At 44.3% G+C, this 16,078-nt stretch overlaps 1 protein-coding gene across 3 annotated transcripts in view; it reads left to right on the forward strand.

Moving 5' to 3' along the window:
• KIAA1217 (KIAA1217 ortholog) overlaps positions 1-16,078 on the forward strand; it is a 361,116-nt gene that overhangs the window by 324,060 nt on the left and 20,978 nt on the right. For all 3 annotated transcript variants that reach the window (XM_043478953.1, XM_043478954.1, XM_043478955.1), the window contains 3 exons: positions 7,500-7,647; positions 9,905-10,334; positions 12,777-12,960. In XM_043478953.1, coding sequence (XP_043334888.1) covers positions 7,500-7,647; positions 9,905-10,334; positions 12,777-12,960 — 762 coding nt within the window. The remainder of the gene's footprint in view (positions 1-7,499; positions 7,648-9,904; positions 10,335-12,776; positions 12,961-16,078) is intronic.

Genomic DNA, 16,078 nt, shown 5'->3' on the forward strand with positions numbered 1-16,078 from the left:
AAAGGGAATAGGTCTATAGGATTTGACACATGGCCTTGAATTTGAGCATGCCATTTTGATAACAGCTGGTTTATTATGTCTGTTTAGCAACTGTAGTCAGAGCAAGTCTAGGCATTAGCACTGAGCTCAAGGCATAGCTGAGCCATAGGTCACCTCGCATTTCTACCATCTGGCAAAGAATGGTGGATTTTCCATTGTCTGTTATTACCAACTCAGTTCACACATTCAACAAATACTGGATTGGCCAAAAAGCTCATTTGTGTTCTTCTATAACATTTGGTGGAAAAACCTGAATGAACTTTGTGGCTCACCCCATATTTAAGTGCCTGCTATGTACCAGGCACGGTGTCCTGGAGACTCTGTGGAGGGCAGAAATTAACCAGGTGGAGGGTGTATCATGCAAAGTCCCTGTGGCAAAAAGGAAGGGGGTCGGGCTGTCAGAAGAACAGAGAGGATGGCCCTGCGGCTGGAGCAGAGAGCGCGCCAGCTGCCTGCGGTGCGAGGAGGCTGGTGATATGGGCAAGGGCCAGACCTCCCCACGCCTTGCGGGCAGAGCCATAGCTGCAGACAGCATGGCAGGAAGCTGTTGTCTCCAAACGTGTTGCCTTTCAGCAACAGACTGACTGTCATTAAGACCTCAATAGAAAGACAGCATTAGGGAGGAGAGTGTGAAAGCATGATCATGACTCATTCAGAGGAGGTAACCCAAGGGTGGCACATTTGTATTTGGTTCCCTCCCAGACAAAACCACAGGTCTTGCCCCCACAGTTATCCTCCGTGATAACAACAGCTCATCTACACTGAGAGCTCAGTTTGTGCCAGGCACGACTGTGAGCACTTGATTGCCTCACGAAGCTCCATTACGCCTCCGTGAGATACGAACTACTACTGTCCCTTTCTGTTTGTTTTGGAGAGACATGGAGAGATTAATAACTTGCCCACAATTGCATGGCTACTAATTCGGAAGACTGGGAACTAATTGGAAGACTGGGAGCTAATTAGGAAGGCTGGGAACTACTTAGGAAGACTGGGAAGTGAACTCACGCTTTCTTTCTCTGGATGGACAGTTGATGATGGTGATGTTCAAACATGATGGTGGTTTTGTAGGGCTGGTCCGTGTTGAATTTTGTTTTGTTTTGTTTTTTACTGACCATTTAAAAAGTCTTTATTGAATTGTTACAATATTGCTTCTGTTTTATGTTTTGGTGTTTTGGCTATGAGGCATGTGGGATCTTAGTTCCCCGACCAGGGATGGAACCTGCATCCCCTGCATTGGAAGGTGAAGTCTTAATCACTGGGCCATCAGGGAAGTCCCAGAAATGGTTTATTTTTATTCAGAGAAAAATGGAAGCCATGATGAGGTTTCAAGCAGGTGGTGACACAGTCAGATGGCATTTCCTCTCTGTTTGCACGGATGATGGACAGCTGGTAGAGCATCATCCCTCCTGTGAGGTGATACACAGTCTACGAAACCACAAAACGAAGGAAACAGTAACAGCTAATTGAAATTTTAGGGGAACTTCAGATATAATAGGTATGATAGAGTTACTGCTTTTCAGGCTGATTGAATGAGCTCACTTGATGTACGTGCTGTCAGAAAATTGCCCTGCCCCAGGGAGCCACGTAACACCTTCTTGGAAACAGGATTCAAATGTTTGGCTAGATGTTTGTAAAGCCTGGATTGATACTCACACATCCTATACTTTGGGGTAAGAAACAAGAGTACTCTGGAAACCACCTGGGAAAATTATGTGGAAATTGTGGTCTTATGTATGTAAGCAGCCTACGTATAATCCAGGGAGATCAGTTAATTGCCAAAAGCCTTAGGGCTCGTCTGCAAATATCATTGCCACCACTGACAGCAAGTACTGTGTTTTGAGGTTTTTGGTTTTTTTTTAATGAACTAGAGTTGATTTACAGTGTTGTGCCGATCTCTGTTGTACAGCAGAGCAACTCAGTTATATACATATAGACATTCTTTCTTATATATTCTTTTCCATTGTGGTTTATTACAGGATATTGAATATAGTGCCCTGAGCTACACAGTAGGACCTTGTTGTTTATCCTTCCTATATATAATAGTTTACATCTGCTAATCCCAAATCCCAGGCCTTCCCTCCCCCACCCTCTCAAGTACTATGTTGTGATGGTCTGTAATTACACGGTATTTGGTCCATGGACCCATTAATAAGAGGGACACAGATATTCATTTAATTGATGGGCTGAAATAGTCCACAGTCAAACCAACATTTGTTGAGTACCTTTCTATACCAAACAGTATCTCATTTAATTTTCAGAGCAGAAGAGGCAAGGGAGATGAACGCCCCCATTTTTAGAGATAAGGAGCATGCCCAGAGTCTCTCAGTGCATCTGGGAGTAGGTTTAGGGTTTGATTGTAAGTCCACTTGGCTCCAGAGCTGGTACTCTTGGTTCTCGCTATGAAAACATGTGAGATTTCATGCCCATTGTCTGTATGTCTATCCAGCATTCAGGAAGGACTGCTTTTTTGCAGACAGGGATGTGAAAGTGTGCTGGTCAGCTGGCTACTCAAACCTGGATGCTGGCTGAAGCAGCAATACTATATACAGTCTGTGCTCCCTTCCCTTTTACAGTGAAATGAAGAAAGACTCAGCTATGGGGCTGTTTATCCAGACCCACACCTGGGGGCTGCCAGGCGCCCTGGCACCCCCCTATCAGCCTGGCAAGAGTTGATGGAGGGTGATCTCTTTTGTCCAACAGCTGCAGAACCAGGAACTGCTGAAGGCAATGATGAGGAAGGCTGAGCAGGAAATCAGCAGCAAGGTGATCGAGACGATGAAGAGACTGGAGGACCCTGTGCAGCGCCAGCGGGTCCTGGTGGAGCAGGAGAGGCAGAAGTACCTGCACGAAGAGGAGAAGATCGTCCGGAAGCTGTGGTGAGTCCGGGCCCTGCAGTCAGTCCCTGGTTGCCTGCATAGCTGGTCAACCTGAAAGGCAAGCCTGTCTTGGCCAAGGAGGCGGCCCTTCCTAGGCAGTGTTCTCATCCTCTTTCTTTGCTGTGCTGTGTGCACATTAGAGTTCTGCTGGTTCTGGATATCTTCGGACACTCGGCTCGTGCCCTCCATCCGAGGTCAGGAAATTGAACAATCCTCAGGTGACTGAGCTTATTAGTCTCTTTGGAAGCATCACACTGTTGTGTAGGGCTTGGCAACCCATCGAACTAAAAGGAGCCAGTGGCACAACCCAGTGATAAATGGGAAGTCTGAATTTAATCTCAATAAATTAAAACTAATAGCCAAAATAACACAGCACTAAAATTATCCGCCTATTATTCAACTGTAGTTAAAATCACAAAAGAAGAATTTCAGTGTAAAATATGTCTGATGCACAATGAAAGATGCTGCTTTGAATGCTACACATCTTCTGTGAGGTTCTTATTGAAAGCATCTATCAAGTCACACTACTGAAATAAGCGGAGTTTTATTAGGCCCCAGTCACTGGGGCAGGCCCATCTGTTATGTTAATGTATGTTTTGTTATGCAGTGAAGATTTATCATAGAACAGTTTCACCTTTTAGTATAATGAATAGTCATTTGTGTGGGTTCTTCTAGTGTTGGTAGTTCTCCTGTTTGTTTTTTTTGAGTTTCACAAAGCCATTTTAATTTTTTAAATTATTTTTTAATACTTTAAGTATTTAAAATACTTTAAAATATTTTAATTTTTAAAGATTTTGCTCCATTTACAGTTATTACAAAATATTGGCTATATTTCCCATGTTGTACAGTACATCCTTGTAGCCTGGCTTACACTAAATAGTTTGAACCTCCTGCTCTCCCACTATATTCCCCTTCGCTGCTCCCACTGGTAAGCACCAGTTTGTTCTCTGTATCCGTGAATCCACTGTTTTTTTTTGTTATATTCACTAGTTTGTGAATTTTTTAGATTTCACGTATAAGTGATAAGCATACAGTATTTTTCTCTCTCTGACTTGTTGTACTTAGCATAATGCCCACCACACCCATCCATGTAAATGCTGCAAATGGCAAAATTCCATTCTTTTTTGTGGCTGAGTAGTATTCCATTGTAGATGTGTAAATTCTCTTGCTTTTTGGAAAGGGGAAGCGTCCCAAAATGGGACTGTAAGGGAGCAACTTTCAAATTCTTTCCATGACTATACTCACCAGAAACCTACAGGATGGGGAGTGTTATGCTCATTGACCTCTTTGATATTTGAGCTGGAGCTTATGTCAAATCAGATGCCAACCCAGTGTGCCTGATTAAAATTAGAATACCCTTCTCAGTGGCAGTCTAGAGAGTCAGATAATAACTTTGACCACTCTTCATCAGCACCTCAAAAACAGGCTCCAAATTTGTGCTTAGTCCCTGCACTTACAGACAAGCACCCCCCGAGAGGTGTTACGGCTGTTGTTTGTCTCAGATGGGTCTATGACAGCCCAGCTGTCTACAACTAGGTCTCAAGGTTCTCCTTGAAAAGTTCCTTTAAAACAATATGTAGCCTTTTAATGTTTTTATAGAATTGCCAGTTAAATTTTTCTCCCTGTTTTATTGAGATGTAATTGACATGCAGCCGCATATAGTTTAAGGTGGACAGCATAATGATTTGACTTCCACACATCATGAAATTATTGCCACAATAAGTTTAGTGGATATCTACCATCTCCTATAGATACAAAATTAAGGAAACAGAAAAAAACTTTTTTTCCTTCTGATGACAACTCTTAGGATTTACTCTCGTAACAAATTTCATAAGTAGCATATAGCAATGTTAATTATATTTATCGTGTTGTTGATTACACGCCTAGTCCTTGTAACTGGAAGTCTGTCAGCTTGCTGCCTGCCCCACACTCAAGGTTCTGGCGCTGGAATCGCTGTCTGCTTACTGCCACCTAGTGATTCTTCAAATCAAAGCTCTTTTCCTGTTTCTTTAATAGCAGGGGTTTCTACTGTCAGATCAGCAAGCAAAATGAAATCATGCACACATCTGTTTAGGGTGGGGTTGTTGACGTGCTCAGGAGACAGGATGTTATTACTGGTGTGTTTGTTGAAGTGGGAGACGTACCCTCAGAGGTGAGTATGTGTGTGCACATGCACCCCGTCCAGAAATCAGACCCGTGATCATTCATTCTCTTTGCATCCTGGAGAGGACACTCAGTCCTTACTGATGGGACAGTCAGTATAAACCAGAGGTTCTCAGGGGCAAGTCTGTTCCCCTCGTGACCCCTGGGGACATTTTAACAATGTCTGTGGAACATTCTTGTTTGTCTCAAGTTAGGGGAGGTTGCTACTGTCATCTATCATAAATGGGTGTTGGATTTTTGTCAAAAGCTTTTTCTGCACCTATTGAAATGATTATGTGGTTTTATTCTTCAGTTTGTTGATGTGGTGTATCACACTGATTGATTTGCAGATACTGGAGAATCCTTGAATCCTCAGGATAAATCCCTCTTAATCATGGTGTATGATCCTTTTAATGTACTGTTGAATTTCGTTTGCTAGTATTTTATTGATGCTTTTTTTTTTTTTTTTGTATCTGTGTTCATCAATTATACTGGCCTGTAATTTTCTTTTTCTTGGGGCATCTTTGTCTGGTTTGGTATCATGGTGATGGTGGCCTCAGAGAATGAGTTTGGGAGTGTTCCTTCCTCTGCAATTTTTTGGAATAGTTTGAGAAAAGGATAGCTGCTGTCTCTTCTCTAATGTTTGATAGAATTTGCCAACAAAGCCATCTGGTCCTGGACTTTTGTTTGTTGGAAGTTTTTTCTTTTTAATTAATTTTTATTGGCGTATAGTTGCTTTACAATGTCGTTAGTTTCTCCTGTAAGCACTGTGAATCAGCTGTATGGGTACATATCCCTCCTTGGGATTTTCGATTCCCTCCCCATCAGGTCACCAGAGCACAGTAGCTTCTCGTTACTTATCTATTTACACACAGTATCCACAGTGTGTATGTATCATGGCCATCTCAATCCCCCAGCTCATCCCACCACCCCTGCCCCCTTTGGTGTCTATACATTTCTTTTCTATGTTTGTGTATCCATTTCTGTTTTGCAGATAAGATCATCTGTACCATTTTTCTAGATTCCATATATATGTGTTATATATTTTTCTTTCTTACTTCATTCTTTATGATAGTCATCAACAGAGGAATGGATGAAGAAGATATGGTATATCAACAATAGACTATTAGCCTTATAAAGGAACAAAATTGGGTCATTTGTAGAGATGTCAATGGACCTAGAGACTTTTGAAAGTTTTTTAATCACAGTTTGAACTTCAGTACTTATGACTGGTCTATTCATTTTTTTTCTGTTTCCTCCTGGTTCAGTCGTGGGAGGTAGTACCTTTCTAAGAATTTGTCCACTTCCTCCACATTGTCCATTTTGTCGGCTTAGAGCTGCTGCTCCTGGAGGCTACTGTGTCAAGGTCAGGGGTGCTGCTAAATATCCTACAGCACACAGGACACCCCTCATCCCCCTGCAGAAAACAATGACCTGGCCACAGAGGTCAGCGCCACGGTAGAAAAGCCTGATCTGCGGCAACCTGGGCCTCCTCTTGCTGTCTCTCTCCCTCTTTCTCCTCTGTCACATCAGCGTCCACGCAGCCCTCCCTTAGCCGGCATCAGCGCCGCTGAAAACAAAGAGTGGGTCCTTTGTCAGCCAGGTGGCGGATCCAGGCCTCCCGGAGAAACCTCACCTCACACCCCAGAAGGGTCTCTTAAGCCAAACCAAGCTACTCCTCCCTAGCTGCTGCTCCCACCTCCGTGGGCATGGAGGGACCCGCGGTACTGGGGGGAGGCCAGCCGGCGAGGCCCAGGGTCCTCTGCTCTCCACTGTCCGTAGGGAAGGCCCCCGCGCTCACTCCACCTGTGGTCGGCTTTCCCCCTAGTGACCTGGAAGACTTCGTTGATGATCTGAAGAAGGACTCCACCTCGGCCAGCCGCGTGGTGACTCTGAAAGACGTGGAGGATGGGGCTTTCCTGCTGCGCCAGGTGGGAGAGGCCGTCGCTTCCCTGAAAGGTGAGCATCCTCCTTGGAGGGGAGGGGAATCCCGACAGCCCGTCCGACGGTGAAGGATTCTTCCGTGCACATGGGCAGGTGTTCGTCCAGCACCCACCGTGCTCTGTTCTGGGCGCTCAGGATGCATCCCTGAATAGCAGAAGAAGCGCCTCTCTTTGCCAGGAGCTGGTATTAATATTTTAGTGGCTGCTGTAACATTTAGGAATAAATGATTCGAATAACCCTTTCCCTTCTCTGGGCTCTTACAATGCACCAGGGCACCTGTGCCAAATTCACTGATACAGCTCGGGGCCCAGTGGACACCCCCCACACAGAGACGGGAAATGAGACCTCGAGGGGCTGCACCCTCCACCCAGGTCACATTGAACCTGCTCTGCCTCCTGAACCCCCACACTTCCCAACCGTGTCCAGTGTTGGGGTCTGAGGGGGGCCTGCTAGTCTTGCCTTTGCTCCTGTGGCTCACTCGCTGTTCTTGGTCTGCAGGAGAATTTCCAACCTTACAAAATAAGATGCGAGCCATCCTGCGCATAGAAGTGGAGGCGGTGCGCTTCCTGAAGGAGGAGCCACACAGGCTGGACAGTCTTCTGCAGAGAGTGCGTGGCCTGACCGACACCCTGACCATGCTGCGGAGGTGAGCGGGCGGGCCGCGGGCGGCGCTGGGTGGGACCTGAGAGTCTGACACCAGACTTGTTGATTCTGATCTCATGGCCAGGCAGTCAGTCATATTTGGACGTTCTTATCTGTTCCAGTCCTGGTGTTGGGTGTCAAGAGTATAAGAATAAACCAGACAGAACCCCTGCCCTTATAAAACTTCCTTTCCCACATGAGAAATAGACACAGCTACCACATAAACCACCTCCCAACAGCATCAGTCCTGAATTTTCCTTTTTTTAAAAAAATAGAACTAGGAAAATTACAGAGATGCTACCCTTTAGATCTTAAACCAGATTTGAGAGCCAGTCACAAGCATAAGTAACATCTAAATTCTTGGGAGAATTTTAATCACTATCATCTTTTGATAGGTTTGCAGGAGAAATATGTTAAAAGTGCAGTTGACTTTTAGATGAATTATTAACCGTAAGGAGCAAGTGAGATTTTTCTAGTAATAGTGACCTCAAGGAAAGAGCCTCTTTTGAGATGCTAATGCTACAAAGAGCTCTATAATCTCCTGCATAAGTTTCAAGAGGCCAGCAAAAATCTGAATTAAGGCAACTCTTGCCTCTTCCTGCAGTGAAAACATCCGGCTGGGTACAGGAAGAAATTGTACTTGAATTACATTTTCTCATAGGCTCACTACTGTAAATTGCCAGAGTGAACTTTTTCTTCCAGTAGGATAAAAATATGTTAAAAGGATTCTTCATTAAACTCTTACCTAAATGTGGTAACCCAACCACAAAGCCTAAATCAAACCTTCCTTATTAAGTGTTTACACAGATAGCAGGCTGGCTGGTAACAGTGCCCACCCTCCCTCTCTTCCCTGAAAAACAATTTTAAAATATGATATAGATAAAGACAGTTAAGTCACTTTAAAAATAAAATAAATATAGCCTCCATTAAGCTGCCCATCACAGGTCTTTATATTATTTAATTATTTCTTGGGATCTTTCTAACGTGCTGTGGAAGACACAAGAAGGAAGGTAGGAATACACATGCCCCCAGGGATGGGCACATGTCCTGGCGCCCGACAAAGACAGAGGGGGTGACAGTCATGGTTCAGAGCAACTTGAGCGGGTTGGGAAGATGCTGGAGGGGTTCTGTGTGTCTTGAATTTGAGGTGCTGGAAGGACAGCAGAGCAGAGTTGCCCAGGAAGCCCTTAGAAATGCAGACTGAAGTTCAAGAGACAGTTAGAAGGAGTCCTTGGCCTCACTCAGAGGGAGGGGGAAAGAGGTTTAGAGTTGAAAATTGCCTTCATGTAGGTGATTACTGAAGATGGAAGAGGTAGCTCTGACAGGAGAAGGAAAGGAGGAAACAGACCCTTGGGGATTTGAGATTGAAGGAACCAGACAGTTAAAGAAGTATCTTGTTTTCAAAGCAAAAGAAAAACACATTTTGGTAAGAAGAGAATGCGGGGCTAATTAAAAATTATGGGTTGAGTATCACGTTTGACATGCCTTTCATTTGACTATGTTGATCGGAATTAGACCATCATCATCTTCACGATAATCCACAGAAAAGTACCTGAGGCCCACAGAGGTGAAGTTGCCAGCATTACAGGGCTAGAACACGGTAGCTGATAGTCGAACACAAGCCTGTCTGACCCTGAAGGTCATGTCTTTCCCACCATAGTGTGGGTGGAGCTGGACAGAGCATCAGACGACTGCCTTTCCCCCCACCCCCCACAAAGCAGAGGAGGATGAGGACTAACCCGCAGTCAGATTCACAGTCACTCTCGATGTTGCAAAAAGGCTAGTCAGGTCCAGGTGGGGTGGCCAGATGGCTGAGCTGTAGGAAGAGCAAGTAAAAGGAACTGGCATGTAAACCACCCTCCCGAGATATGCAGCAGTGAAAGCAAGAGAGAGTGGAGGAAGCTTTGGGTCAGAACCGAGCACCCGAGAGCTGCCCAGGCCTGGAATAGGTGCAGGCAGTGTGCTTAGAATCATGTGTCCACTCTAGGACAGCACCACCCCAACAGTGGACACAGCAGCACGGGTGGACCATCTCCTGAGGGAAGAAGAGGAAAGCCGCTGCTAAAGATCACTCGGAGGCAGTTCTGTTGCTATGGAAACCCTCAACTCTAAGCTGCTACTTGGGGTTTTAGCATGTCTTAATTTCTGCAACAAAACTCTCGCCTGGTCTGCAGATGACACAGCACTCAAGTAAATACCGTACAATGAAAATGCGCAGTACCTGGTTCACTGGTTGATGCTGCTGTGTGGTCTCTTCCCAGGCATGTCACTGATGGGCTCTTGAAAGGCTCGGATGCAGCCCAGGCCGCGCAGTACGTGGCTATGGAGAAGGCCACGGCCGCCGAGGTCCTGAGGGCCCAGGAGGAGGCCCCCCACACCTCGGGCCAGCCCCTCCCCGGCGCGGGCGTCCCCGGCGACGTGAAGGCGGAAGTGGTGCCCCTGACCGTCCACCACGCGCAGAGCTCTCCCGTGGTCATCCAGCCGTCGCAGCTCTCCTCCGCGCTGCTGAACCCCGCCCAGCACGCGCCCGGGGGCCCGGGCCCTCACCCCGCCAGCGCCCCTGCTGCCACGCAGGAGGCCCCCTCCGCTCTGCCGTCCCCGCAGATGCCCGGGGACGGCTCCTCCGTGCAGAGCCTGTTCATCGAGGAAATCCACAGTGTGAGCGCCAGGAGCAGGGCGGTGTCTATCGAGGTAGGTCCTCCTTCCATTTCTCCTAATTCCGTGAAGGGGGAAGGATGGGGTCCTTTCCCACCAAGAACTGACAGTCTGGTTGTGGAGACAATGGATATATGTATCAAAGATGTATATAACTTTATATTTTTATCAGAAAATAGATTTCTGATATTTTTTTGATAAAAATATAGTTTTCTATTTTATATACATATATGATAGATTTTTTTGTTTCAATGGCCAGACTAAGAGAAAGGCCATCAGATTTCAGAGAAGAATCAGGCACCCAACCTGTAGGAAGGTGAGACAGTGGTATGCTGGTCAGTGTTTAACAAAGGGGAAGAGCCTGATTTGTAGCATTTGCCAGTTTCTGTGGTGGAAAGACTTAACCATTACTGATTTTGAGTAAAGCAACAGTGTGACATCACTGAATGTGACTCTGGGAGGAAAGGTGACAGTCAGCGCCCTGAGCCAGTGTGAGCTGGCTCAGACACACCACTGGTGAACGCAGGGTTCACCAGTGACCTGGAAAATGAACTAGAGTCTGCATAAGCAGAGAAGGCTGATGAGGGCATTCTCAGATACAGAAGGTCGGGCCTTGAGTACACCTGTTTACTGGGAAGAGGAGGAAAAACGCTGGCCAGAGGGGCTGGAAGCTGACTTGGGAGAGATTACTCCCCGGTCTCAGATGACCACGGTTTTATTCCATGGATATCAGAGAAATGCTGCTGCTTGGACCAGTGATAAACGTGGTGTCTTCAGAAAATTCATGTGGAAACAGTATGCAGAACTGATTGAGGTGGTGGGTCTCAAATAAAGGATGCTGGATGGGAAGTTGTTACCAAAGTCTCAGAGGAGACAAGAGAGAGAGGTCTCAAAGTCACAGGGTATAGAGAGGAAACCTGCTGTGTTTTTAAAATATTCTTTTCAGCAGGAGCTGGAGTCAGTGTTCGTGCAGCACACTGCATTCCCCTGGGTCTCTCCTTCCCCTTCTCTAAAGTTTCCTCCACTCAGGACTGTGTCCTCGGTCCCCAGTCCTGCCTCTCTTGCAAGTCAGCAGTGGATAACTTATTTCAAGAGGTGACATCTTAAAACCACGAAGGTCAGAGTCCTGGCCACTGGACCTCTGAACACGAGGCGGCTCCCCTCTGCTCCAGACTCAGAGGCTGTGCCCCCGAAACTAAGTTAGCTGCTTATAAAATGCGTATTGTAAGATGGGGTGAAATGTGATTGATGATGATTCTGCCTGTCAGGGTGGGGAGGAGGCTGCAAGCACATCTTGCTCCTGAAAGTTAGTGGACCTGCCACATTAAACATCTCTGCATTGCAAAGAGGTCAGTAGGATGATTCTTTTATTTAAAAATGTCTATTGAGAATCTACTAGGCATAATTACCATTGTTATGTGTGTATTTTAAATTTCAACAGCACATTCACAGGTCACCTCTGAAATGCTCTGATTCTGGTAAGGAGGCCCGAGTCTTCCTACTGGCTCTGCCTTTGAGCTTGATTCACTCAAAAGATGTTACTGAGCCCAAGTGAGTGCCAGGCCTTCATAGGTTCTGGGGTAGGCAGTAAACAGAAGGGACCAGGCTCTGGTGATGATAAATGCTAGGAAGGAAAAAACAGGAGGCTCAGGATGGTGACAGTGCTGGCTGTTACTCCTAGAGAATGAATCTTGGGCAAATCCTTCATCTCGCCGGGCCTCCGTGTTCTCACTGTAAAATACATTGATTCCGTGATCTCCTGGGTCTTTTCTTATTCTCACAGTATAAGGTTCCACTGATCCTGGTACTCATTTCCACTCTTTTTTGAAATGATAATGTAACATGTCAAAATCACAGGAAAATGTTCTTTCAAAAAATGTACAGATATTTTAAAATGCATTTTATGTATTTCTGTGTAGAGACTGTAGAACTTAATGGAGCTTAGAGATTATCTCAATACCCGCTTCATTTGGTAAATAGTAAAATGTGACCCAGAAGGTGATACGGCAATTCTTTTGACAGCAGCAGAACTAACACATAGGATTAGTGAGTGTTCTGCTGTTTATTTCTATCATTTCCTCTATGATGAAAGCTCAGTGTAGAAAAAAAGAAAGTTATGGGCTACATGCCTTTGAATGTGTATCTCTATGTCCCTCTCATGAGTGCTGGGAGAGGAGAGTATGTAGTAAGTGCTCAGTAACAATTTAGTGAATGAATGGTTGGGTTTCTGAGCTTGCTGCTGTGTGAATGAACATCACTTGGGTGTCTGTGGCAGCCTGTTTAAGGAGATGTAGCAGACAGCATAAGGGTCAGGTTTGTCTGATGTGCAGACATGTCCCTGGACACAGAAGCCAGAGCATCATTTGACCAGTGCTTTCACTGAGTTATACTTTCTCCCACCCCAGCATCAAATCTCAAAACTTACAATTCACGTTCCCGTCTGACTTTTGAACTTTCTTCATTGCTGTTTTCCTTTAGAAAGCAGAAAGGAAATGGGAAGAGAAAAGGCAAAATCTGGACCACTATAATGGGAAGGAGTTTGAGAAACTCCTAGAAGAAGCCCAGGCCAATATTATGAAGTCAATTCCAAACCTGGAGATGCCACCAGCCTCAGGCCCCCAGCCAAAGGGTGATGCTCCAGTGGACAAATTAGAACTTTCAGGTAAGGTGCTATCCGAGCTGTGTGGGCTGATCACCCACAAGGGCACAAGCTGGCAAATGGGATCAAGCTCTCACTTCCTAAAGATCTTATATAATATTGTACCTCAACTATGCCTCAATAAAAAACTTTTATAAGTTTTGGGTGCACAATAGTGATTCACAATTTTTATGGGTTATATTCCATTTATAGTTATAAAATAGTGGCTATATTCCCAGTTTTGTACATAAATCATTGTAGCTAGTTTATTTTATACATAATAGTTTATAACTCTTGGTCCCTTACCCTTATCTTGCCCCTCCTCCCTTCCCTCTATACTCACTGGTAACCACTAGTTTGTTCTCTGTATCTGTGAGTCTGATTCATTTTGTTATATGTGTACTACTTTATTTTTTTAATTCCACATATAAGTGATAGCATAAAGTATTTGTCTTTCTCTGACTTACACCCTCCAAGAGTCCATGTTGTAAATGGCAAAATTTGATTCTTTTTATGACTGAGTAGTATGCTATTGAATATATACACCACACCTTCTTTATCCATTCCTCTGTTGATGGACACTTAGGTTGCTTCTATATTGTGGCAAATGTAAATAATGTGACTATAAATATTGGGGTACACGTATCTTTTCAGATTAGTGTTTGTTTTGGGAGGATATATACCCAATAGTACTATACTACTGCTGGTAATTCTGTTTTTAGTTTTTTGAGAAACCCAATACACACAGATGGCCAACAGTTATTTGAAAAGTTGTTCAACATAACCAGGGAAATTTATTAAAAAAATCAAGATAACACATGTTAGCAAAGATTGGGGAAAAGAGTGCCATCGTCCACTGTTGATGGGAATGTAAATTTGTACAGCCACTATGGAAAATGGTATGAAGGTTTCTCCAAAAATTAAATATAGAACTACCACATAACCAGCAATCCCACATCCAAGTATATATTCCAAGGAAACAGAGTCATCTCAAAGAGATATCAACACTCTCATGTTCATTGCTGCATTATCTGTGAAGGGATATGGAAAAGTTCATAGCTAAAATGATAACGAAGATGTGATATGCATATGCCTATTATATATACATGTGTACATTATACTTATTGTATATTTATACATATAGTCTGTGTATATGTATATAGTGTATACACATGTATATGTGTGCATAACTGTGTTATATATATATATATATATATGAACATTATTCAACCATAAGAAATAAGATATTCCTGCCTTTTGTGACAACATGGACAAAAAGTGAAGTGAAGTCACTCAGTTGTGTCCAACTCTTTGTGACCCTATGAACTGCTGTCCACCAGGCTCCTCCATCCATGGGATTTTCCAGGCAGGAATACTGGAGTGGGTTGTCATTTCCTTCTCCAACACGGATGAAGCTGGAGCATATTATACGAAGTGAAGGAAGCCAGACAAAGAAAAACAAATACTGTATATCCTCACTTATAGGTGGAATCTTCAAAAAAAAAAAAAAAAAGTGAACTCACAGAAGCAGGGAGTCACGTGGGGATTAATGGGGGCAGGGAGGCTAGCAGAAGGGGGACACAGGGTCAATGGGTACAAGCTTTCAGTTACAAGATGAATACACTCTGGGTATCTCAGGTACAGGCAGGTTGACAATAATTAATAATACTTAATGTATACTTGAAATTTGCTGAGAGAGTAGATCTTAAACATTCTCACCACACACACACGTACAAAACTATGAAGTGATGGATGTGTTAATGATTATGTTAAGAATTTCACAGTGTTTATGCTTATCAAATCAACAGGTTGCATACTTTACATATGTATAATTTTGTTCAATTATATCTCAAATCTGGGAGGAAAATAAAGTCCATTTTAACAAGAAAAAAATTTTTTTAATTGGAAACAACAAACCCTTAGATGTCTCTAGAGTCTACTATTTTGATTTTTATTGACTAGTTCTGTTGAAGAACTATAACCATAGCAGGAAAGCTGTGTTCTGCGTTAGGATTCTAGAATAGTATACACTAAGGAAAAATGTAGCTTCTGCCTTTCTTACAATTTATGACCCTTTGCCACAGCTGGGGGAACAGGAGGGCTGTGTTTAAATTGAGACCTCTCCTTAGAAAACACCAGATTTTATGAGCTCCCAGAGGGATGTTAGATCACAGTGAGGATTCACATTTTTTTTAATCAAAATTATTAGATGGTATATTTAACCAACCACACTATGGAAATTAAGCATCACTGTCTCCATAATAATATAAAATAGCTGTTAAACTCAAGCTGGTAAATCTTCAACCAGTTACAAACCATGTGCCTTATTCTGATCTTAAAATTATGGACAAAGACATTATTTTACATGCAGCCCAGTGCATTTCAAGTTGGTCAGAGACAGAACCTTTGTCATTACACATGGGAGGGAGACCAGAGCCAGGCTGTTGGCCTTGGGACGGGACCCTATAACCCAGCACCCTCTGCACAAGCCAGAAACCGTCCACTGCAATCACTGGCCTGTCACCCTGATGACTTACCCAAGCCTTTATTAAAAATTTCAGTAGAAAGTCCTCAAGCACCTCCTCTGAACAACTCCACGTCATTTGCTCAGAACAGACAAACACTCCTGGGAGGCCAGGCCTGTGAGTCCCCAGAGTTGGGGCAAAGGCCAGCTGGAAGCTCCGATTCCGAATTTCTGGCTTTACCACATTTGTGAGCTCTTGGATAGAGTATTGGTAAAAGGAGGAAGGGAAGGATGTTGATACACGACAGGAATGAAGCTGTTTGAGTAAGAAATGCCTTTTTCTGGGCATTTTGGCAGGAAAGCTCAGCAGATAGCTGCATCTCCTAACCTTTGGTGTCAGTACTCCTTTCTGATTCCCTCATTTCTGCATTTGCTTCTTCCTTTAATTAGCAGAGAGACCTTTTCTAACCACATAACCACAACCAAAAAAAAATCCACTTTCTCCCCAACTCTGTCCTGTGACCCCCATCTGCCTCCCGCTCTCCCTCTGGCCCTTCCTGGGCCAGATTCTACTCTCACCTCCTCCGCCTGAAGCCTTCCTCCAAACCCTCCTTTTCAGACTCAGGGATGAAAGCTCTGGAGGCCCTGCAAGGGGTTCTGACCTTTCATTTCTCCAGG

This window comes from Cervus canadensis, chromosome 10 (assembly GCF_019320065.1).
Source record: "Cervus canadensis isolate Bull #8, Minnesota chromosome 10, ASM1932006v1, whole genome shotgun sequence".
In the NCBI taxonomy this organism is placed as follows: domain Eukaryota; kingdom Metazoa; phylum Chordata; class Mammalia; order Artiodactyla; family Cervidae; genus Cervus; species Cervus canadensis.